The following is a 22,981-nucleotide window of genomic DNA, read 5'->3' as shown; positions in this document are numbered from 1 at the left end:
GGGTCACAAGCAAAACATTTAGGGAATCACAGAATTAGGTCAACAAATGCTTCTCAAAAACCCTCAAAATGAACTTAATTTACTGTATGAATGATTCTTTGAGTTGAAGACAGATGCAGGTTTTGTGTCTTATTTTGTGAAGATGACTCTTGTCCTGATTTCCTGCTATGTTGTCACACCGCCAGTTCTTATGTTACCCCCATCCTTCACATTTTTACCAACACATGTAAACCGACTGAACTGAATTTTCCCAATCGATGTGGAAACAGCTTCATCTCATCCCTGTCTGCTCAGACGATACGTCTGCCTTCCTCCAGCGCTGCTTTTCCACGACGAACTTCCTGAGAGTGAGATAATCCTGCACTTTATTATCCTCACAGATATTCCTAATAAAACTGCGTAATCTGGATGTGTTGTGTTTGAATTATTCCAACAAAAACAAGTGAAGCTGTTAGCTGTAAGTGTGAGAAGGTAGCCATGCTCCTGATGGCGTTGGGTGCAGCTGCCGACAGCTGTGTGCATGTGTGCACCCTCGCAGCTTTAATAGAGTTCGTTACACACAGCGTGCCATTGTTAACAGCTGGCAGGGATTTAAGGACTGTATTACCCCAGGCACGCTAAAGGAGACGAGATAATGTGGCGTGGTAACCTTGGCGGTCAAAACTGTGAAGTCAATGAAACAAAGTGGCACAAACATCTGTTTTGTCTGCAGCAGATGTGTATAAATCATACGTAACAGTGTAATCCCTCTGAGAGAACGTGTTAATAGCAGACATGAATGGAGCAGTGTGTGAAATGTTCCACGATAGTCATGCCTCTAAGGGAAGAAAGTCGGCCAATATTTGATGTAAGTTGATTTCCTGATATATTTTGAATTGGTTTTAATTTCAAATTTAGCAAATTTAAAAATTAAAGGTAATTTTTAAACACTATTAGTTAGTTAGTTAGTTAGTTAGTTAGTTCAACTTTATTTATAGATAACAATTGAGTCCATTACTGAAGAAGAGAAGGAAAAGCATAAACATCCCTTTACGTACAAACAAGTATACCAATGTTTAAACAGAGAGGATGAAAATCTTATATGTTGGGTTAGACTGTGGTGCTACTAGACGTATTCAGACGACACACATTTATACATAATTCCTCAAAACAGCATAAAATGTAGGAACATTACTTCTATCAAACATCTGACTGGCAGAAGTCCATCTCGGGACTCTAAAAGCGTCCTGATAAGCTGCTTGTAATTTCCTCACGGCTGATTCGCCATGACTACACCACAGAAGAGCTGTGTGTAGGTCCGAAATAGGGCCACTTTGACATCGTCAGAGCACATACTAACTTTACGTGTCAGAATATTTGCGTGCATATATAACTTACTGCATTGTCTCTTCATATCTTCATCACCAGATAAATCACTTCTCCGAATATGACCGAGATATTTTACCTTATCCACCAGTCCGGGTCGGGGTCCGGGTCGGGGTCGGGGTTAGCATCAACACTTCTGCTCTTCTGTAGTTGGAGCAGTCACAATAACACTCTTTTAGGATTAAACATGATGTCAAACTGAACAGCATGTCGAGCACAAACCCGCAGTGACTGCTGCAGGCCAGTATTGAGTAATTATTTTTCAAATATATATTTTTTTCTAATTAAACATAAAAAATTTGTGTAAAGTACATATTTTTCATTTTAGGAAATTATTCCAACATTTGTCCCCAACAATCCCCTGAAATCCTTCTCAAAAGTAATAATTGATGTTTCTGTGAATTAAATGATAAATGACCCGCACTTGTATAGCGCCTCTCAGAGTCAGGACTCCAAAGCGCTTTACACTACAGTGTATCATTCATCCATTCACACACACATTCACACACTGATGGTGATGAGCTACGATGTAGCCACAGCTGCCCTGGGGCGCACTGACAGAGGCGAGGCTGCCGAGCACTGGCGCCACCGGTCCCTCTGACCACCACCAGCAGGCAAGGTGCGTTAAGTGTCTTGCCCAAGGACACAACAGCAGAATTCTCTGTCTGGAGCCGGGATCGAACCTGCAACCTTCTGTTAACTGGACAACCCGCTCCACCTGTTGAGCTGCTGCTGCCCCAAAATGCCATCAAATATGAAACTTTTCTGTCATGTGAGCAAATGACAGAACTGTTGTTGATTTTATGATGAACTTTTGTTCGTTGATAATTTATTTTCATTTTAAAGTTGCGTTACCTGCGATAAGATCGTTTTAAACGTCGTCTCACATTTCAGCCCTAAGATGACGTTTGCTGCTGATTACCATCAGCTGGATAAACTGCTGGTTTTATTCCCAGGGTGTCAAATGCTGCTGCTTTCTGAAAGCTGTGTTTCCAAGAGACATGCTGTCTTCTTGTTTTCCATGACACGGCAGCAAGACCTGTGACACACAGAAGGGCCATTTAAAGGAAGAACAGCCAAGCCCGAGGGAGGAGCGGAAATGATGGAAACATCCATGGGAATTTGTTCTTCAAGACTAAAAATCTGAGTTCTGAACCGAAAGTTTGTTTTCAGTCACTGATCACCTGTTTTTTTATAGTCCGTCTGTATATTTTAGTTCAAATGAGTCCCAAAAGTTACTTAACAAATCTGAAGCCGTGAGTTTCCAAACATCTGAAGAGACTGAGGGGGAGACACATGCTGGGCTATAAAAAGCAAAGACAGAAGTGTGTAAGGGAAACAAACAGGAATGGTGAGGTCTCGACCAGACGCAGAAGGTCCCAGGCCTGAGGAGGGACCTGTCACAGCACTGGGGGTGGGGATGAGAACAGTTCCCATGCTTCGCAGGCCTCTAGGGAGAAGTGGTGGCAGATGTGAAGTCTAGAGCCCAACCTCCTTCCCTTCATCTCACCTCCCTTCCTCCCTGGTCTCGATGTCGCTGCATCATGTCCTGGCTGGCTTTTTAACCAAAACCCTAGTCCCTGGCATTGATTATGACTGCCTGTCATGCTGAGGGTTGGAGGAGTAGGACCCAAAGCGCAGATACCCAGAATGACACGAGGCAGGAGCGGATGCAAAATAAAACATCTTTATAAAGATGGTGAGTCCAAAAGAAAACCCAGAGAGGCACGAAAGCCAAAAAATCCCAGCAGGGCAGAAAACTTAGTGGGGCACGGAGCCCAAAAACCTGGAGACCTAGAGCTCGGGGGGGGGGGGGGGGGGGGGGGGGGAGTAAAACAAAGCCGACACGATCAATGAACCAACAACCACATTGAGACGCAGACAGGGTTATGCACACAAGGGCTGGATGATTAGGGAGTTGTGCACAGGTGAGACCAATAAACAGAGGAGGCTCAGACGACGGCTGTTACGTCTCTGTGGATGACTTGCCTGTTAACAGTAGTGGTGGTCTGCTGGTACCTCCTGCAGGACAGAGCACCACTGACCTCCTCCACACACATCTTCCTCAGGCTCATCCTGCAGACCCACAACTTCACCAGCACAGAGGCAGATGTGCAGCACAGTGCATGCTGACCTGTAATAGATTAAATAAGGTTTTTTATTGAAAAATGTAAAACAAACCTATAACCTGCAGTACACTGGTTCTGTTCAGTTTAAAGAAAAGCAGCAGGGAAAACTACAGATAATTACATTTTTAAGACAGATCTAATCATTATTAGGCTTAAGTTGAATAAACAAATGCACACTGAAAACACTTCAATACTATTTTATTAAAAAGCCTGTTTTTTAAAACGTTTTACCCTCATTTGATGCAAAATAAGTTCTATGGTCCAATTTACATTAGAAAACATCCTGCTGCATTCAACATTTATAATGCATTTGGTTTATATGAATTACCTACATGATAATACTCAGTAGTAATGTGTTGTGTACGTTTAACAAGTTCATTCTGTAGCTTAAAACATACATGAAACCATCTGAAGTTAGCATGTAAGTCCTGAAAGCTTCTAGAATAAACAAAGTTACTTTACCTGAAAACGGTTGTGAACAAACGCTGCTGATGGACGTGAAGCTGCTCTAGCTCCTTAATATTCCTGCTCCATTTTCGCTAGCTTTAGCATTTTCCTTTGCGTGTAGCTGCCGCCACGGCTGTGACGGGACCTACGGGCCACCGTAGAGGTGAAGGCTAGACTGTCCGAATTCAGAGCCGCTGGGTTCCGTTTTAGTGGTCTTCAAGGACCCGGCCTTGCTAGACCGGCGAGGACCCGTGCTCATAAGCATCCTTCCTGTGGATTCGGACCCACCCAAAGAGACACACGAGGGAAACCTAGAGAGGGATGGAGAACACAAGGAGACACATGAGGAACACAAGGAGACACATGAGGGAAACCTAGAGAGGGATGGAGAACACAAGGAGACACATGAGGAACACAAGGAGACACATGAGGAACACAAGGAGACACATGAGGAACACAAGGAGACACATGAGGAACACAAGGAGGCACATGAGGGAGACGTAGGATGCAGACCATGACACTGTCCAGGAGTAACTGCTCTGCTTTGATGGACTGAAGTTTATTTTTAGCTCAGTTTGACCCACAGTTCATGTAATGAAGTCTTGACGAGCTACATGAGGTCTGAGGATCAATTTAAAGGTGTGGATCACTTGTTTAATCAACACATTTGCTGTGGTCTCTAGTAGGAATGAATGCTTTGTAAATAAACCCGCGCACCATTTCCACCAGTTACCCACACCAGCTGAGGTTCAGGCGGCGGGTTTTAGTCTTTTTTCCTGATATTTGGACATCTTGCCTCGGATTGGATAACAACGTGACTCTACCGCTGACGTGCACTCTGGATGTTTTATCTCCACCAACAACATGAGCCTGGATGAGGTTTTCTGTGGGGGAGTTGCTAACGGTGCCTCAGAGGGACGTGGTTCATGTAGCCCTGAGTTGTTCCTAACAGCTCACGTGAGCGGCTTCTGGCTGGACGTTTGGTGATCAATGACCAATAATGTGTATTGATTATTACACTGATGATGTAAAGCATTTAACCTTTGGAGCAGCATGAACGACATTTATCAGTTTGATATTTTAGAGGGCAGCCAGGCTGGAAACAGAACGTAGAAAACATTGAGGTTACACATCATATTTAGGCCAAATAAGCATAATTGTATAAAAATAAGTGTTTTTATAATTCACTCATCAATGCAAGGATGTGATTTATTATTTGAGAGCTTCTGTTGTCTGCATGCATACATAGAGGCTATACTTTTTGTCCTTATACACTTAAGTATGCTAGAGCTTCAGAGCTTTGCTCCTGCTAACCTTCAGATCTGCAAAGTAGGAGAGGTTACTGTTTCCAGGATTTAATCTGCAGCCTGTTCTCTCTGCCTGCTGTCAGATGGAGCAAGAGCTGATCTAAATTCATTTAAAACTACTTTTTAATGGCTGGGAGGAAAACACGTGGCTGCAGATGCATCTCTAACCCTGTTGATTGTGCTTCCAGCCTAACAATAGTGGAAAATAGTAGCTAATTGATTTTAAATAAGACTGTTTCTGGTTAAAACCTTATTAGATGACAACACAAGTGTGAGTGAGTTGTGCAAAACCAAATCTGTCATACATTTATTTTCTAAACGCCAGAAATCATTGTAACAGAAGACGGTGTGAGAAGTTTAACCAGTCAGGGATCCGCGAGACCTTCGGTGCTTCAGTGAGCTCAGCAGCTCGTTCTTCAGGACAAGAGGATCCGTCTCTCTGACAGCAGAACCCACCAAAGAAGACATCAACACTTTCAGTAGGTGTCTGCTGCTTCTTTCATGGAGCTCCCAGATGTGGTGGATGTTCTAGAGAGAAGCAAGGCTTTTGGAAAGCTGCAGTCTTCGTGTCACGACAAAAGAAAATCAGCAGCCGATTCATCAGGCTGAGAGTAAGAATTACAGCTTGCTGTCTAATGATGGGCATGTTGGAAATAAGGAGACAAAAACAGAGAAAAACATCATCTAGCATAGGAGGAATAAAGTGTAAATGTCAAGGACAATTTTGTAGTTTTAAAGCTCAAATAAAAGAAATCTGAATGTGAGTCCAAGCAGCCAAATAGAGAACAAACCCTTGCGATGATAATTCTTTTATTTTGTCTGGGAAACTCTGGAGAAGTGGCCGAAGCTTTGCAGCTGAGGTGAGCAGAGCTATGAACCAAATGATTAAAGAGTTTTGAGGATGAAAAAAAGGAGAAGAAGCTCAGGAAAGCGTGAGGCTGCAAAGACAGAGACCTGTAGAGGAGTTACAGCAGTGAGGAGGAAGAGGATCAGACTTTCCAAGAGTCTGTCAGCAGGAGCCAGCTGTGAGGAGAGGCCTTTATCTCACTAATGCACTGTATTACAGCAGGACTATCAGGAAAAGCCCTGCCTCTGCGCGGCTGGATGAAACAGATCCGTACTGGATGCCCCCTCCTCTGAGCAGATTAGGACCCTGTGAGCAGTCACACATCTGTAACGTTTCTCTTTGAAGTCTAGTTAAGTGGCTGTCGACACCCATCAAACATGGCAGCAGGAGCGAGGCCTCGGCGCTGCACCGAGGGACCCGATGTGGGTTTGAACACCGGTGGGAGGCTTTCACTCAGGCTTCTAATGATCTGTAAATAAACACGTTTAAAGTCCCTGACTGATAAGCTCGCTTTGTGTCAGCTTGTTACTGGGAATTAGACACACACACGCACACACACACACACACACACACACACACACACACACACACAAAGGAAACCTAAACAGGAGGCGATGGAAGCACAACAAATTAAGCAAGGACATCCTGGATGTTTAGGGAAGAACGGGATTAACAAACAGGAAGTGACGTCAGATCCTCTGAGATGTCCTTCTAGCATCAAAATTAAGACTTTTACTTACTATCAAAAACAGTAAGATAATACTGGAGACTTCTCCACCTTAATTAGTCATTCAGAAACAAACAAATAAAGCTAGTTGTTTATTTAGTAACAAAATGCATCAAAACATTCACAGTAATCGTTTTCAGAGAAGAACCAGCGAGTTAATGAGAAAGAATGTTTTTTTTATAATCAAGCCATTCAAAAGAAAATGTTATTAGATTTTGGATGAAAACTGTGATTAGATCAAACAAAACCCAGTCTGGTTTAAACAGACTTAAGTTTAGGGGTCTTGAATTAAGGAACTGCCGTGTTTTTATGTTTAGAGTTGTTTCTTGTCTGTCCTCTCGTGTTGTGCAAAAATCAATACCAAATTATATGATGCAATAAATTATTATAAGGAGAGGTGGACCATCAGGTGTTGTAAGGCAACTCTTGATGCTGCTAATAGGCTGCATTCCATTTAGTGTAACCTCTGCTTTTGCACATGCTTAATGACACAAACTGGATGCAGCCCTCAGGATTTTGTAAATGTCTGCTGTAAGATGAGCAGATTAAGAGCCTAATCTCATATTTTTCCAGATGGATTAAGTAGAAACTGCAGCGTGAAGAAGTCTCCTCTGTTGGCTCTTTGGGAAATTCCTGTAACACCTGTTACACAGAGGGATGCTCATCCTCTGATCTGCACATCTTAGCTCCATCCATCCCCTCAGCTGATCTCCAGATCTCTGAACTCCTGCCCCTGCCACTACCGTTGTCCCTCACTGCACAATCGCACAAGTCTGACTCTCCGAGCCAAAGCTGGAGCAGAAGGTGAAGGCCCAAACAAAAGCTTGTGCCTAGAGGGCAGTGCCTCTCTGACGCCTAAATAATGACGCCAGAGCAAAGAGCCGGATCCTGCCAGCACCTCAGATCTGTCGTCGACAAAGGAACGGGGTTTGGCCGACTTGTCCGGGTTTGTTTCAGATGATTGGCTTTGTGGGAGAATTTTGGAGACTTTTCTTTACAGAAGAACTGTGTGTGAAGCAGTGAGTAATGACCCCACTGCCCCCCTCTGGTCACGATAAGTATTGAAGGGCAGATGTGTCAGCCGTGTTGATGCCATCAACATTTGGCATGTGGTAGACACAATTACTCACCCCTGCCACATTGCATCATTAGAAATGTACTTTTGCAGAAAATTTTCAATTGTTCATATTTTGCAAGACATAAAGGAAAAATACAAAATAACGTGTAATTCTTCAAATTTCATCGCCCTGTTAATAATTTTACCTTTTAAAAACTGTGATTTAGGTCAAAAGACAAATTTCATTCATTAGACTAACGCAAGACATGGAGAACCAGTGGTTTGACCCATACCAATGCCTTTAATTAAGGCATTTTAGACAGTTTAGAGGTAAGACCTTTTTTATTTAGCTTATTTCATTGAATTAAAACCTGAAAAGTAACCACAGCCTGCTTACAGTAATAGAGCAAAGCAAAAAGTAAAAAAAAAAAATAATAAAATCTAAGAAAAATGGGAGATTAGCTGTTTAAACCTAAGCCTGCTGCTGAAAACTGGAGCTTTTATTTTTTATCTAAAATGTTTTAATTAGAAAATCCCTGACAGGAAGTTAGATGTTAGAAAGATTGATGCCTCACCCTCCAGCTGCTGGGTTATTGAGGGCGGCAGCAAGGTGCATCCTGGGTACGTTTGCAGCTGTGTAAACAACAGGACCCACTTCAGAGACTGGTAATGTTAATGGGAGTTATGGAGGGCAGTATGGCAACACCTAGTCAAACTTAGTTAGCTGACCTGAGTGAACTTTATAACTCATAGGTGTAGATGAACTTATAATTAAATCACTTTAGAAGTCCTTTCCCTTGAAATGGCCACATGGAACTGATCTGCTTGTTATAATAAAGGTTCTGCTCCGGCTCAGGGCAGGGGTCACGAGTCCATTTGGGTCAGCGGGGGCTCATTAATATCTTTGTACCAAACGCCTGAGGTTGAATCCACGGCGTTCAAAAAAGTTAAGGTGAAAGTTTTCCCGGAGAGAATAAACAAACGCCACAAAGTTGAAGATCTGCTGAGTTTTCAGAGGGAAAAGCTGAAGTTTCTCTAAATTCTTAAAGGAAACATCCAGCTACCAAACTCCCTTTCCCTTTTCAGTTTAATCTTCTAACGCCGTAGAATACAAAAGTTCCATTTCTGCTTCAAAAACAAAATAACTTCAAAGCACATTTACCCAACTGTTGGCGTTTAGTGTTTACCTTCTCAACAAGCTTAACAGCTAATGCGGAAAAGGTCAGAGGTCAATCCAGTGAAACGGACTCCCAGGGTCATCAAGAATTCCCTGAAGTCGTTCAGCTTCTTGCTTGAGGAAAACCAAGAGAATATGGAGGCCCAGGATGAAATAGACACCCAACACCATTTTCAAAATACTGCTTTCTCATTGGATATTGTCTCTTTTTGCGTTTCCTGTTAGAGATAAGAAACAGGGGAAGCCGTAAAAAAAGGGGATTTCCAGGTAATTTAATGCCTAGCCCAACGCAGGTGGTCCAAACAGACCAGATCCTGAGTCAAACAAGGAGTAAAAATGCTAATGAAATCTAAAATGAATGTGACTGAAAAATAATTTAAAAGCAGAACATTTCTTTTACATTTTGTTCATCTTCAAAGCAAAAAAATCTATACATCAAGAGATTATGTTTAACAACATTTTAAACTAGGTTCTAGATTGTTTTACCTGTTAACTTGATTTTTAACACTTTAATTTAAATAAATGCTTTTTGTTGACCCGAAAAAGTCAGATCAAAGTCCACCTGCTGACCTCACACAGCCCCGCTGCATGTAAGGTACACGGTGTACAATCCGGAGGGACGGGGGGGTAGTACACACAATAGGACACAACAGTATCAGCTCTGTCCCATTACTGCCACATCCAGTCTCCATTCACCACTTCCTGGGCATTTGGTGTTGCTCCAGTGATTGTTTCTCTCCAGGGCTTCCAACTGCAACAACATGTAGGAGGCCAGGAGGGAAAATGCACAGCGCCGGAGCTGACATTCCTTATAAAACAGCTGGAAATCAAGAAGGAGATGGAGCTGAGGCACAGGAAACCGATTTGAAGTCAGGTGGGGGTCAAAACCAGGAATTTTTGCACTTTTACTCATAAAATTTGATTTAGAAGAGTAAAGAAGTTAAAGTGTAGTTCTCTTTTTTCCCGTTTGTCACTTAGGGGAAAGAAAATAATGTATTTTGCATGATTCCTTCACATATTAAAATGAGCCACTTTCACAATCTGTCAAAAACGTTTTCACTGATGCAACACAGCTTCACTTACCGGTAAATGAAATAATGAACTTATGTGCAACTCAATGTTTAAGATGTAAAAAAATACGTTTAAAAACCCAAAATGATCTTAGTTCACTACGTGTTTCACTGATAAATGATAAAGGACCTGCACATGTACTACAGAACCTTTCTGAGTCAGAGGACTCCAAAGCACTTTATACTACAGTGAAGCATTCATTCGTTCACACACACGTTCACACACTGATGGTGATGAGCTACACTGTAGCCACAGCCGCGCTGGGGCACACTGACAGAGGCATGGCTACCGAGCACAGGCACCACCGGTCCCTCCGACCACCACCAGCAGGCAAGGGGAGTGAAGTGCCTTGCTCAATGACACAACAGCAGAACTCCGAATTGACCTAGCAACGTTCCGATTGTTGGACAACCTCTACCTCCTCTATTAAAGATGTTATAGCAAATCTGCAAACCAGCTTTAGAACGCAAACACCGTCACGGAACATTGACCCCTCCCATTGGGGATCGTCCTTGGATCTGTGTCCACCAGAACCAGAAACCCACATTACCGGAGGAAACGAGATAGGGCTAAAAGCCAATCGCCGTTTTCTTGGTCTAAACAACTTTTGCTGTCCATAACTTCAAATGGTGTTTTTGAGACTCTGGTAGTTTGTGGTAGCAGCCGACTGTTTCTCCTTCTCTGATATTATTAAGCTGAGAACTTCTCACACCAGTGGTGTTCTGTTGTTAAATACAGGAGTGTGTAATAAGTGGAAGACCCAAGGAAGAGCAGAACTGCGGCAGTTCAATAACAAAAACAACCGGATGGTCCTATAGTTGCTTTTGGTCTGAAACGTGTTAATGGTGGAGGTTTTTAGACAAATGTGAGTGAACTCTTCTATTATTTATTCTTTTTTTCATCTTTTTTTGTCTCCACAGTATATTCATAGCTATATGTGATGGCCACATCCATGTCCACACAACGGTGAACGTTAAGTACACTCTTGCACTTTTATGATTGCAGTTTGTATGTTTATATTTCTTTGGATTTATTGTTTAGATGGCTTAAATGCATTAGTTCTAATTGTAAGCACGCACATTTAGTTAACTGCTGTATTTTATGCCTTTCATTTGTTCAATTTAAGATGATTTGTTTTCTCTTACCGGTGCTGAGGTTCTCCACTTCCTGCTTCCTGAGATGGGACAGGCAAACAGTGGTGAAGGGGTTCTGTCAGCTAAATACAGGAGGAGCTGATGGGGCCAAACCAATAGCTCCCTGAAGAGGGGACTGAAGAACTTCCTTTAGTTTATTATTTTGTCTTTTGTTAATTAATTTAAGTTTGAAGTGAAATGGTTAGGTTTATGGGTTAGGATGTTTAGATTTATTAACAATCTGACTGTACTGATTTGTGGTTTTAGTTTTAGTTAGTAAATGTTTGTCTAGTAATCCCTATTGTTCATATGGTCTGATCAGCCAGTGTGTATATATACCCTTGTGTGTCTTTGTTTGTTAGGTCGGTTATGGTTTCAGTCAGTCAGTATGTTAAGTTAGAAGTTTACTGAGTTTCAGTTTGTTTGTTTGACCTCTTTTATGAGCTTGTGCTTTTTTGTGAGGACATTTTAAAACAAAAAGGAAATTAAAGAGTCTATTTTTGGAAATTGCCTGTGTTCCTCCACTCATTTGGCTTGATCCCTCACACTATACCATGTTAGAACGTTGTTAATAAGAATGAAAAATAAAGTTTAAACTAATTTGTTCTCCACATTTGACAAGAGCAAGTCACCCCCTACCAGAGTATTACTCCACTCCCACTTCCTGTTTGAAAAATGCAACAAATGCTGTTGCCTAGCAGACCGAGAGGGCGGAGCTGCTAACACACACACACACACACACACACACACACACACACACACACACAAGCTCACAACAACATTGTGACATCATATGGTACCAGCTAACATTCTAGGGTACCTCTTAGCCAGTAGCGATGGCTGATTTATGGGCTGCGCCACCATGGGCTGCATGGTGGCGCAGTGGTTAGCACTGTTGCCTCGCAGCACGAAGGTCGCAGGTTCGAAACTCGGCTGCGGCCTTTCTGCGTGGAGTTGCGTGTTCTCCCCATGCATGCATGGGTTTTCTCCGGGTACTCCGGTTTCCCCCACAGATCACAACATGCCCTATAGGTAAAAATAAAAAAATTGTAAGTCGCTTTGGGTAAAAGCGTCTGCTAAGCACATAAACATTTAAATTCAAACACAGTGCAGAGTTTTTACCTGACAACGGCACAACACTGACAGTTTTAGGCAGAATGTTTAAATTTGAACAAAAATGCACTAAAGTGCTAAACTATTGACTACACGTGTCTGCAGCACGATTCGACACACATTTATATCATTTATCAGGAAAATAAGTTGATTTGGGGTGACTTGCTCTTTAAGTTCATACAAATTATTTATCTATTCTATTAATGTTATTTGGTAATGAACTGCAGAATATTACAGCAGCCTTTCTGTTAAGATCTGAACAGACAGAAAACACTTTCACCTTTAAAGACGTGGAGCATTGTGGGTGACTGTTTTACGTCCCTCTTTCCATCTGCAACACCAAACCCAGAGGCCTGTGAGCGTCTGCTGTCTGGAGTTAGCTGCAGATGCTATCACATATTAACCGTTTAGTTAACAGTGAGTTTGTTGCTACATGTTTGCTCTCAGTCTCCTTGTCTGATAGCAGCTACCGCGCTGAGCTGCCCTGAGGAGAAAAACCGCTGCACCTGCCTCTGTTTCCAGTGTAAACAGCTCATTCGAGCAGGAATAGATGGACTGATTTACACAAAAGAGATCAAGTTGTCAGGGCACTCAGGCCATCATTCTTAAGCAAAACCATTTCACTAACTGGATCCGACAGATCAGGTCAGTGGGGACGAGACTGGAGCACTGATGGCCACCCCTAGAAAATTGCTGGCTGCCCCAGGGAAGAGCAATGTTCTGTGTGTGTGTGTGTGTGTGTGTGTGTGTGTGTGTGTGTGTGTGTGTGTGTGTGTGTGTGTGTGTGTGTGTGTGGACTTGTTTAAGTATCCTACTTAGCACCAAAACTGGCATATTCACTAATCTTCTGAAGACCGACAGGTTTTATTAGGACCAAAACCCTGTCCTGATGCGGTGGACCCCCTGTTTAAGGCTTAGGGGTGGGCTTTAGAGGTAAAAAATGGCCTGTATTTGATATAGCGCCTTCTAGAGTCCTGGAACCCCCCAAGGCGCTTTACAACACAATCAGTCATTCACCCATTCACACACACATTCACACGCTGGTGGTGATGAGCTACAATGTAGCCACAGCTGCCCTGGGGCGCACTGACAGAGGCGAGGCTGCCGAACACAGGCGCCACCAGTCCCTCCGACCACCACCAGCAGGCAACGTGGGTTAAGTGTCTTGCCCAAGGACACAACGACAGCAACAGACTGAGCGGGGCTCGAACCTGCAACCTTCCGATTACAGGGCGAGCACTTAACTCCTGTGCCACCATCGCCCCAGGGGTGGGCTTTAGAGGTAAGGTGTGAAGTACAGTAACATGTCTATTTTTGTTACAGTTAGGGTTAGAAATACACCGGTGATGGTTCGGGTCAGGGCAAGGGTTTGGGCTGATGCAGTTACTAAAATGAATGGAAGTCAATACAAAGTCCTAATATGGATATAAAAATAAACGTGTGTGTGTGTGTGTGGGGGGGGGGGGGGTATTTGTTGTGGTCGTGCTAAAGTTGTTAGCTTTTGATTTAGAAAGTTTCTTCAGTAAAATTGCAGAAGATCTTTTGTCTATTTTGTTACATGAAAAATGAATTAAACTCCACTTTATAAGAAGAGAGAAAATGACCAGAGTGCATTATTGAAGAAAATGGTTATTTATTTATTTATTTATTTATTTATTCTACAGGCCAAATCAGGCAGACAAGAAATGGAAACCTGCCGAAAAGAAAAGGAGCTCAGATTTAGTGAATCCCGCCTCAGGTAAAAAGACAGCGAACTGTAGCGCGCTTTGATCTGTGCTCATATCCAGCCAGAATAACGATGGCTCCGTTCACCACAGCTAATGATGTCTGTAGTGCTTCAGCACTTTGAGAGGGGGATTTGTAGCCGCACTAGCACCTTTAATGAGTTTTATTTGTTTCGTTTTATCCCCCTCTACCTCCTACTCACCCTACACAGAGTAATGATGAAGCAGGGCTGGAACACGATGAAAATCAGCTGTCTTTATACCTTCATTGGGCCAATTATCCAAACCTCCTCTGGATCATCTCACAGCTTCTCTTAAAGGAAAGAGATTTCTCCTTTTCTCTTGACTTATAATTCTATTTTAACCCACTTTGACTAAATTACAGTATGTCTGAATATGTTTTTTATAATTAGCAAGCTGCTTTACCAGACTTAATTTAAAGAATTCTTATTTTTCTTTTAGAAGCGACAGTTGCCGTAGAAAATTCCCTGAATGACATCAGTGTGAAGAGCTTTTACATCCTTAAAGATTGATGAGCTAACAGCTAGTTGAGCAAAGCCACCACCAAATGTGTATTGGTAAATGGCCTGTATTTAATATAGCACCTTCGAGTCCTGGAACCCCCCAAGGTGCTTTACAACACATTCACTCATTCACACACACATTCACATGCTGGTGGGGATGAGCTGTGATGAAGCCACAGCTGTCCTGGGGCACACTGACAGAGGCGAGTCTGCCGTACACAGGCGCCACCGGTCCCTCTGACCACCACCAGCAGGCAAGGGAGGTTAAGTGTCTTGCCCAAGGACACAATGACAGTGACAAACTGAGCGGGGCTCGAACCTGCAACCTTTCGATTAGGGGGTGAGCACTAAACTCCTGTGCCTCCGTCGCCCCAATGCCATCTTAAAACAGATGTCCAACTTTTTACAAGTCATTTTAATGGAGATTATAGTTGTTTACAGCCACAAACATCATCATCATCATCAGCAGCAAAACATTACTTACAGAGCATCCAGGGACCAAAGCACGTAGGACTTTCCTAAAACCTTCAAATCGGTTCTGTTGGGCGTAAATACCATTTCTCTGGACAGAGGCTGTTCTGTGTAGAACAGGTAAAATAGTACATTTCCATTTTTACAAGGAAACAAACTTCAAAATAGCTGAAATTGCATTTAAAGACAAAGTTCACCAATTCTTTTCAACACATCTGCAGTGGTCTCTAGAATAAATAATGCCTTGGGACTCGATCTCTGTGGCTCTCAAATTCCTCTTTCAGAAACGAGAACCAGAGGAGAAGGGAGCAGAAATTATTTCCTGATATTTAGACGTCTCGCCTATCTTAACATCCTGCTAAAAGCGGTGAAACTCAATCACTGACTCTGTTTGCTTTGCATCCCTGTCAGTGTTGTGGTCTCAATAGGAACTAATGCCTTAAGTGGTTCTCTGGGGATAAAAGCTCTGGTGCGCCTGTTTCAGGAACTAGAAGTGAGCCTGATCAGAGTTAAGCTTCAGATGAAAGGATTTTGAGTCTTATTTCCTGACACGCATCCTGCACGGTGGCGCAGTGGTTAGCACTGTTGCCTCGCAGCACGAAGGTTGCAGGTTCGAAACTCGGCTGCGGCCATTCTGCGTGGAGTTGCGTGTTCTCCCCATGCATGCGTGGGTTTCCTCCGGGTACTCCGGTTTCCCCCACAGATCGCAACATGCCCTGTAGGTTATAAACTGTAAGTTGCTTTGGATAAAAGCGTCTGCTAAATAAATAAACATAAACATTAGGACATCTATTCCCTGATTGGCTAACAGCAACAGGACTCAACCACTGACTCGGTTTGCTCTGCAACGCTGATGTTCTATCTCCACAAATATCACAAGCCTTGAGGAGTTCTGCTGTGTTGTGGAGTTGCTAATGCTAATGTTAGCTTCTATTATGCAAGACCTGCTGTGACGCCAAATCAACAACAGCCGAGATGGGTGAGTCCATGACAGCTGGTTCTTGGTGATGTATGGTTTTTTTAATCCAAGCATTTTCTCGTCTATTCTCTATCGGCAGCTAACGCAGGAACCAGGGTTAGAGGACTACCGTCACTGTTGGCCTGCGGGTAAACTCAGAGTGACCAGTCATAGTTCAAAAATAACAAGGAAGACACTGTTCTCTGTGAACTTGGTCTTCAGAAGGTAATGTCTTCATAAAATTACAAACAAAACAGATTTAGAAAAGTTTTTTAAAAAAGCAAACGTGTGCAAAACTGGAGTCAAATCTTGGTGACTTTTTGGTTTTAAGTTGCAGAAAACTAAACATCCAGTCTGCAGCTCAGCTTTAATCCGTCCTTCCCACTTCAGAGTCATTCCCCCCCCCCCCCAAAAGCCATAATTACTAACTTGGACGCTTCCTGGGAAGTGTGTGCCGCTTTTAATGGCCTCGGTCACAACACACCCCCTATCTGTCGGACGTCAGGTCCCAGTCCATCCCCTCCTCATTAAACATATGTCTTGTTTTCCATTTCAGACAAGAGATAGTATAGAAGGACACACAAAAGCACCATTTTCAGGCCCTTCTGCTCGTCTCGTCTGAAAGTCTAATGAGAGCAGATCAAATATAACCGACACCGAGGGGAGTCGTGGGTGAAAGGATGAGGAGAGGCAGAACAATGGACCTGGATGTGCCGTCACTGCGGCGGTACAGAGCAGGACCAGAGAATGCAGATGATTCTGTAATGAGGGATTAAGTGGTGGATTATGGGTCTTTATTAAGATGTTTCTGATCCTCATTAGGCTGAATCTCATATCAGGGCATCGATTCCCCACTCACCCGCTGGATTGGTTGTTCTCCTGAGGAAGACGAGAGAGAAAGAGTGAGAAGGAAGGTTAGAATGATGGGCCTTGGAGCCATGGAGACCATCCACACATATGAGATATGCAGGAATTAATACTTCTATCTTTTGTCAGGATTTTCCATTTAAAATGTCCTTAAAACGTGTTCTTTGTCAGTAATTCTGATGGCTTTGTGAGGCTTGAGTTCAACGCTTCTGGAATATCCTCCACAGTACGCAGAATTAGGTGTACTCACCAACTAGTATAAATACTTGATACACTTAAAGTACTCAAAAACTTTAACATTAGAGCTCGTTTTTCTACTTCAGTGGGAAGAAGAAGAAGAAAAAGAGGAAGAGGAAGATGAAGAAGCAGAAGCAGAAGAAGAGGAACAAAAAGAAGAAAAGGAGGAGGAGGAAGAAGAAGAAAGAGAAGGTGAAATTATACATTTAAGCTATTTTTCTACTGCAGTGGGAAGAAGAAGAAGAAGAAGAAGAAGAAGAAGAAGAAGAAGAGAAAAAGAAAAAGAAGAGGAAAAAGAAGAACAAACGATCTTTTATATAGCACCTCTCAAGATCAAAACCAAGAGGCACATTACAAAAATAAATAAATACAAAGATTTAAAAAAAGATTCAAAAACATACAAATGATAAAAAATTGGATTAAAATGTGAAGAAAGGAAGAGAGAGAGGGATGAATAAGAAAGAGGGAAATCAGGAAAGGAGGACTAAATGGAGCAGAATAAGGAAAGGTTGGTGATGAAAATCACACCAAAGCCTGAACAGGTGAGTCTTCAGCTGCTTTTTAAAGGAGACCACTGAGTCCTCTGATCGCAGGCTCAGGGGGAGAGAGGTCCAGAGTCTGGGGGCCACAGCAGCAGATGATCTGTCACCTTTGACCTTTAGGGATTTCTGCACTCAAAGTTTTGCAAATATCCTAAACCTGAGAGTTGATTTTGAGCCGTTTTAATGTTGTAACCTTATAAAATGACTTTTTACTGATTTCAGACCAAGAATGTGTGGAAGAAACTATAACTGGAAAAGTTAAAAGTTAAAAACAGCCAAATGGGAACGGTGTTGATGTAATTCACAGAATCTGAACTGTTTAACTATTTAGTCTCTAAAGTCCAAGTTTACAGAGAAACACTACAAACATTCAGACTAAACCATCTCCAGCACCGTTTTCCCATCACAGGAAGGCGGCAGCCATGACACAGCAGGTGGGTTAGTTAGTAAAAATGCTACAGAATGGAATAAACACATCTGACACGTTTCCTTCCTATTTCAAAATAAACTGAAACTTTGGCTTCCCTGTAAAAAGGCTCTGAAGAGGCTCCTGAATGCAAACGCAGGAAGGCTTAATAGAGGTTGTAAGACACGTCTAATATCTGCAAACAGATTTACAGAAACCAAGTAAAACAAAGTATGATTTTCTAGTTTTCTATAAAACGCCAACTGATGAGTCGCCTCCTGCTGGCCAAGAGTCAGAACAGGCCACACCTTAGCATCTTCAAACCAAAGACCCATCTCTCTCTCTCTCTCCCTGTCAGGTCCATTTTCATGTCTCACATGTGATCTGCTGGAGAAAAGTGTTTTTTTATACCTGAATGGAAGTTTTGCTATCAGGTTGCCTTATCTCCAAGCAGCAACTCTACGTAAATCTCCAAAACTCTGCTTTTTTAATTTCTTGTAGATTATTTTAATGAATTCTCATAAAACACTTCAGATGTAGTAACAGGATTAGTACCTTCATCAGAAACCTGCCATGTGGGCATGGGGCAGCAGTAGGTCAGGTGGTAGAGCGGGTTGCCCCATGACTGGAAGGTTTTGGGTTCGATTCCAGCTCCCGCCAGGGGTATCCTGCTGTTGTGTCCTTGGGCAAGACACTTCACCCAACTTGCCTGTGTTAGTGGTGGTCAGAGGGGCCGACGGCGCCAAATGGCAGCCTCGCCTCTGTCAGACCTCCCCAGGGCGGCTGTGGCTACAAGTAGCTTACCATCACTAGCTGTGTGTGAATGTGAGAGTGTGTGAAAGCGTCTTTGGGTGTCCTGAAAAGTGCTGTATAAGTTCGTTGTATTATTATGTCCATGTCTACTGCCCTCTAGTGGTAGGTCTGCAGGTGGCAAGGGTCCATTTTACATTATTAGATGACACTAATATTTTATTCTAGATATATATTTTGTTATTCATATACACCAAATATTTGTTTTATTTATAGTTATTTGTTTTGGGAATGTTGTTTTTGAACACATTTTCCCACATGTAGGTCTAATAAATCAGAAAAAGCTAATAAATAAATACAATCGTATTAAAGAGCAAGTCGCCCCCAAATCTGCTTTTTTCCCCTGATAAACTATATAAATGCGTGTCTAATCGTGCTGCAGACACGTGTAGTCAATAGTTTTGCACTTTAGTGAATTTTTAGTAAATTTTTAATTTTCTTCCTAAAACTGTCTGTGTTGTGCCGTTGTCAGGTAAAAACTCTGCACTGCAGTTGAATTTAAATCTGCCATTGCTATTGGCTAAGAGGTACCCTAGAATGTTAGCTAGTACCATATGATGTCACAATGTCGTTGCGAGCCTGTGTTTGTGTGTGTATTTGCTAGCGGCTCCGCCCTCTTGGTCTGCTAGGCAACAGCATTTGTTGCATTTTTCAAACAGGAAGTGGGAGTGGAGTAATACTCTGGTAGGGGGGACTTGCTCATTAAATAAAAATCAAGACTGATTATTTTTATTGCTACATTAGCATTAGCAAACAGCTCAGTTTATGTAAAAACCAATATTTTCTTCTGGCTCTTCAACTGCTCAGGCTTTGATTTTGTCTTTTGATTTGTATCTGTTATTTGTTTATTTAAAATGTACAGTTTTATGTTTTCACTGTTTTTCTTGCACCTGAAAGACACGTTTAATTATCTCTGTGTATGAAATAAAGCTACCTTTTTAAGTTTAGAACTTGCACCTTAAAGAGTTTGTGAGCAAGAAGAGGCTCAACTGCAGCGTTAGCTAAAACCGAACGTTTGGTTTCGTGTTGTTTAGAAATAGAGAATAGAAAGCTAGTCCTGTTCACATCCACGTCTCTCAGGACTAAATGAGAATCATGACTAAAACACAACATCAGATTAGATGATGACAGTTTTATTTAGTGCAGGAGTTTAATAGCAGGAGTCGGTGATGCGCCTCATGCTCATGAACCTCATGCCACTCATGCCCATGTTCATGAAGTCCCTGTACTCGCCAGGCCTCATGTACATCATCCTGCCTCTGTAATGGGGCTGCTCGTACATCAGCCAGTGGCCGTCCATCACGTTGCAGGACATGCAGTTGGACATGCGGTAACGGTCCATGATGCTGTCACAGTCGTCCATCAGCTCGTACATCTGACCTCCGAAGTTCTCCCTCTCGTAGATCCTCATTCTGTAGGATCCCCTGTGCTGTGGAGCCAGTGGTGACCAGGTTAAACCCAGAACAGAACAGACGCCATGTTTAAAAAGACGTGTTAGATGGTTTCTTACCATGGGGATCATACGACAGGACCTGATGCAGTCGCTCATGCCCATCATGCTCATGTAGTCAGCATATTCACCCCTCCTCATGAAGTACTGGTTGCCCATGTAGTTGGTGCGGTCGTAGACAATGAAGCAGCCTCTCTCCACCCTGCAGGAGTGGCACCTGCTCAGGTAGGAGGACATGTCTGGGCAGTCACTCATGCACTCATAGGAACGTCCCTGGAAGTTCCTGTCCTCGTAGAAGATGATCTGAAGAAAAAACAACAAAAGGTTGATTTATTGGAGCTGATCTTTGGTTTTCTCCTCATTTAAAAAATAAAAGATTAATGATGTAGGCCCCTGGCTGCTGAACACTATTTCCAGTTTTAACTTTCATTTCCAGTCTTCTGGGGTCAGATTTGAAGCTTTTTTCCTCATTATGAAGTAAATGTATGAAACTAGAGAAGCTATTTATCAAAACATTTAAAGACAGACATTTCCAGTCCAGGATCACCAAACATTACAAAACTTACTCTGCTCATGGTGTTCATTCCACTGGAGGTCATTTTGATGGTCAGTAGGCTGCTGCTGCTGCTGCTGTTCTTGCTCTTGCACCAAACTGTACTCTTCCTGGTTTAACCCTTTCCTTTTATACCTAACCCACAGACTGGCCCTTTGTCCAAACTCCCCGAGTCAGCAACGTCATAGAAAAGCACAGAATATAGAAGAATTGTCAACCTTTCCATTGGCCAGTGAGCTCAGAAATGCTTTCAGTGGCTGCTTCTCGTACAACACGGGGGTCAGAGAGAGGATGAAAGGGTTAACAATCAGAGGTCACACTTTGTCTTTTCTGTACCATACGCACAGTTTTGTCAGCAACATTCTTCGTTTTTTGTGACATAATTTGCTGATTGTGAAGTCACTCACTCTAGCAGGATGTGATGCATGTAGGGAGCTGTTATGAGTTTGTGAAAGAGTAAAAATACTCATGGTGAAAATTACAATAAAAAATATTCATTTCCCAGATGTTTACATAAAAAGACAAAGTTTGATGTGCATGAGCACGGTGGTTTTTAGTGAACAATTAACTGGCAGTGTTTCAACAAGTGATGTCAGTGGGAAGGTTTAATTAATTTAATTAAAAAACAGTTTTAAACTAAATATAGGACCATATATATGTCTATAAAAATACAAATACTCTATCTCAGAGATTAAAGAGCAAGTCACCCCCAAATCAACCTTATTTCCCTGATAAACTGTATAAATGTGTGTCTAATCGTGCTGCAGACACGTGTAGTCAATAATTTTGCACTTTGGTGCATTTTAGTTCAAATTTAATGTTCTGCCTAAAACTGTCAGTGTTGTGCCGTTGTCAGGTAAAAACTCTGCTCTGCATTTGAATTTAAATCTGCCATCGCTATTGGCTAAGAGGTACCCTAGAAGGTTAGCTGGTACCATATGATGTCACAATGTCATTAGCATGTGGCTGTGTCTCAATTCAGGGTCTGCACCCAGCCTACTCGGCTGGCGTGGGCTGGGTCCTCCGTCGGCCGGGTAGACCGGATGTTAACGGCTGTGAATTTGGACAGGCCTAGCCTTCATGAATTCCCGCCGCTCCCTCGGCGAACGTTCCGTCGCCTAGCAACCGTGGAACCGCTGAGCAGAAGGGAGAAGGAACTTTAAACGATGGAGCTCGAAGTTTTATTTAGCTTTTTAATCATTTCCTTGACTGTTGGAGAGCTAATTCAGAGAAATACTTTCGACAAGCTGAGCCTGAGCAAAGATGTGATAATAGTTTTTAATACTTTCTAAGGGTCTTCATTTGACCAAAACCCATTTATCACCTTTTAAGACTTTAAGACCCAGCGGATACCCTCTAGTAAACAATTCTCATTTGTAAACAAAAATAAAATTCAAGAGTTTAATACAGAACTGGTTTTATTTAGATATTTCTTTTATATGTTCATGTTTAATCTTTATTAACCATTTTTTCTGTCAAAGTTCTCCCTTCTCTCCTGTGCCCTCTGCTGCTCTGCCTCCCTCTGCAGCCTCATGTCCTCCCTGATCAGCTCCAGAAGCTGGTCATCGCTGTCACCTTCCCCTGGATGCCCATTTCCTCCAGAATAGTCTTAACAAACATGTAAGAAAACAACAGGAAGAGAAAAGAGGACAACGGGTTATTCCTTTCATGTTTTCACAGAAAAAACTAAACTTAAAATATGAGATGTTATTGTACCTCCATGCCACAGCCGCCGAACACTTTGCTCCGGTGATCATGTGGTCCATCTCCGCCCTAAGCTTAATAAATTCCCTGGTTTTCTCTTTTGTCCCTAAAATACAAACTTCTATTAAAATCTGGGGGAAACGTAGCGGGAGAAGTACGACACCGAGCGGCCGAACATACGAGCCGAGACCGCAATACAAGCACTTTTACTGTAACATTTCTAACTAAAATAACGTTCATGTATCACCAAAAGTCCTTAACCTAACAGTTTAAGTTTATACTGACATTTATATGCACAATCCTCTCCAACAGCTCCCGCTTCACTGTCCGCCATTGTTTTTAAAAGTTCTGCCGTCCGACCC

General features: G+C 42.5%; 1 protein-coding gene and 2 long non-coding RNA genes across 3 annotated transcripts; 1 reads left to right on the top strand and 2 right to left on the bottom strand.

Moving 5' to 3' along the window:
• Positions 1–338: 338 nt before the first annotated feature.
• Positions 339–9,662, bottom strand: LOC129152383 (uncharacterized). Its single transcript, XR_011521778.1, has 4 exons — positions 3,957–9,662; positions 3,355–3,499; positions 2,221–2,404; positions 339–1,509 (listed from the first exon to the last, which is right to left on the bottom strand). It is a non-coding gene; the product is annotated as an uncharacterized lncRNA (long non-coding RNA).
• A 46-nt stretch (positions 9,663–9,708) lies between these two features.
• LOC139072180 (uncharacterized) lies at positions 9,709–11,767 on the top strand. Its single transcript, XR_011521777.1, has 2 exons — positions 9,709–9,930; positions 11,048–11,767. It is a non-coding gene; the product is annotated as an uncharacterized lncRNA (long non-coding RNA).
• An 8,262-nt stretch (positions 11,768–20,029) lies between these two features.
• Positions 20,030–21,047, bottom strand: LOC107386316 (gamma-crystallin M2-like). Its single transcript, XM_015960616.3, has 3 exons — positions 20,929–21,047; positions 20,423–20,665; positions 20,030–20,341 (listed from the first exon to the last, which is right to left on the bottom strand). Exons 1-3 carry the CDS (start codon positions 20,959–20,961, stop codon positions 20,063–20,065), a joined length of 555 nt encoding a protein of 184 aa, XP_015816102.1. The 5' UTR covers positions 20,962–21,047; the 3' UTR covers positions 20,030–20,062.
• Positions 21,048–22,981: the final 1,934 nt, after the last annotated feature.

This window comes from Nothobranchius furzeri, chromosome 10 (genome assembly GCF_043380555.1).
Source record: "Nothobranchius furzeri strain GRZ-AD chromosome 10, NfurGRZ-RIMD1, whole genome shotgun sequence".
Lineage (NCBI taxonomy): Eukaryota > Metazoa > Chordata > Actinopteri > Cyprinodontiformes > Nothobranchiidae > Nothobranchius > Nothobranchius furzeri.
The sequence above is the reverse complement of the archived record's forward strand: the minus strand, read 5'-3'. Positions and strand labels throughout refer to the sequence as shown.

Excerpts from the sequence above, each read along its gene's own strand:
- LOC107386316 (XM_015960616.3), bottom strand. The coding sequence starts at position 20,961 with ATGACCTCCAGTGGAATGAACACCATGAGCAGA. Across the intron at positions 20,666-20,928 it reads GAATGAACACCATGAGCAGA|ATCATCTTCTACGAGGACAG; the intron begins GTAAGTTTTGTA and ends TTTTTTCTTCAG. Across the intron at positions 20,342-20,422 it reads CCTGTCGTATGATCCCCATG|CACAGGGGATCCTACAGAAT; the intron begins GTAAGAAACCAT and ends CTGGCTCCACAG.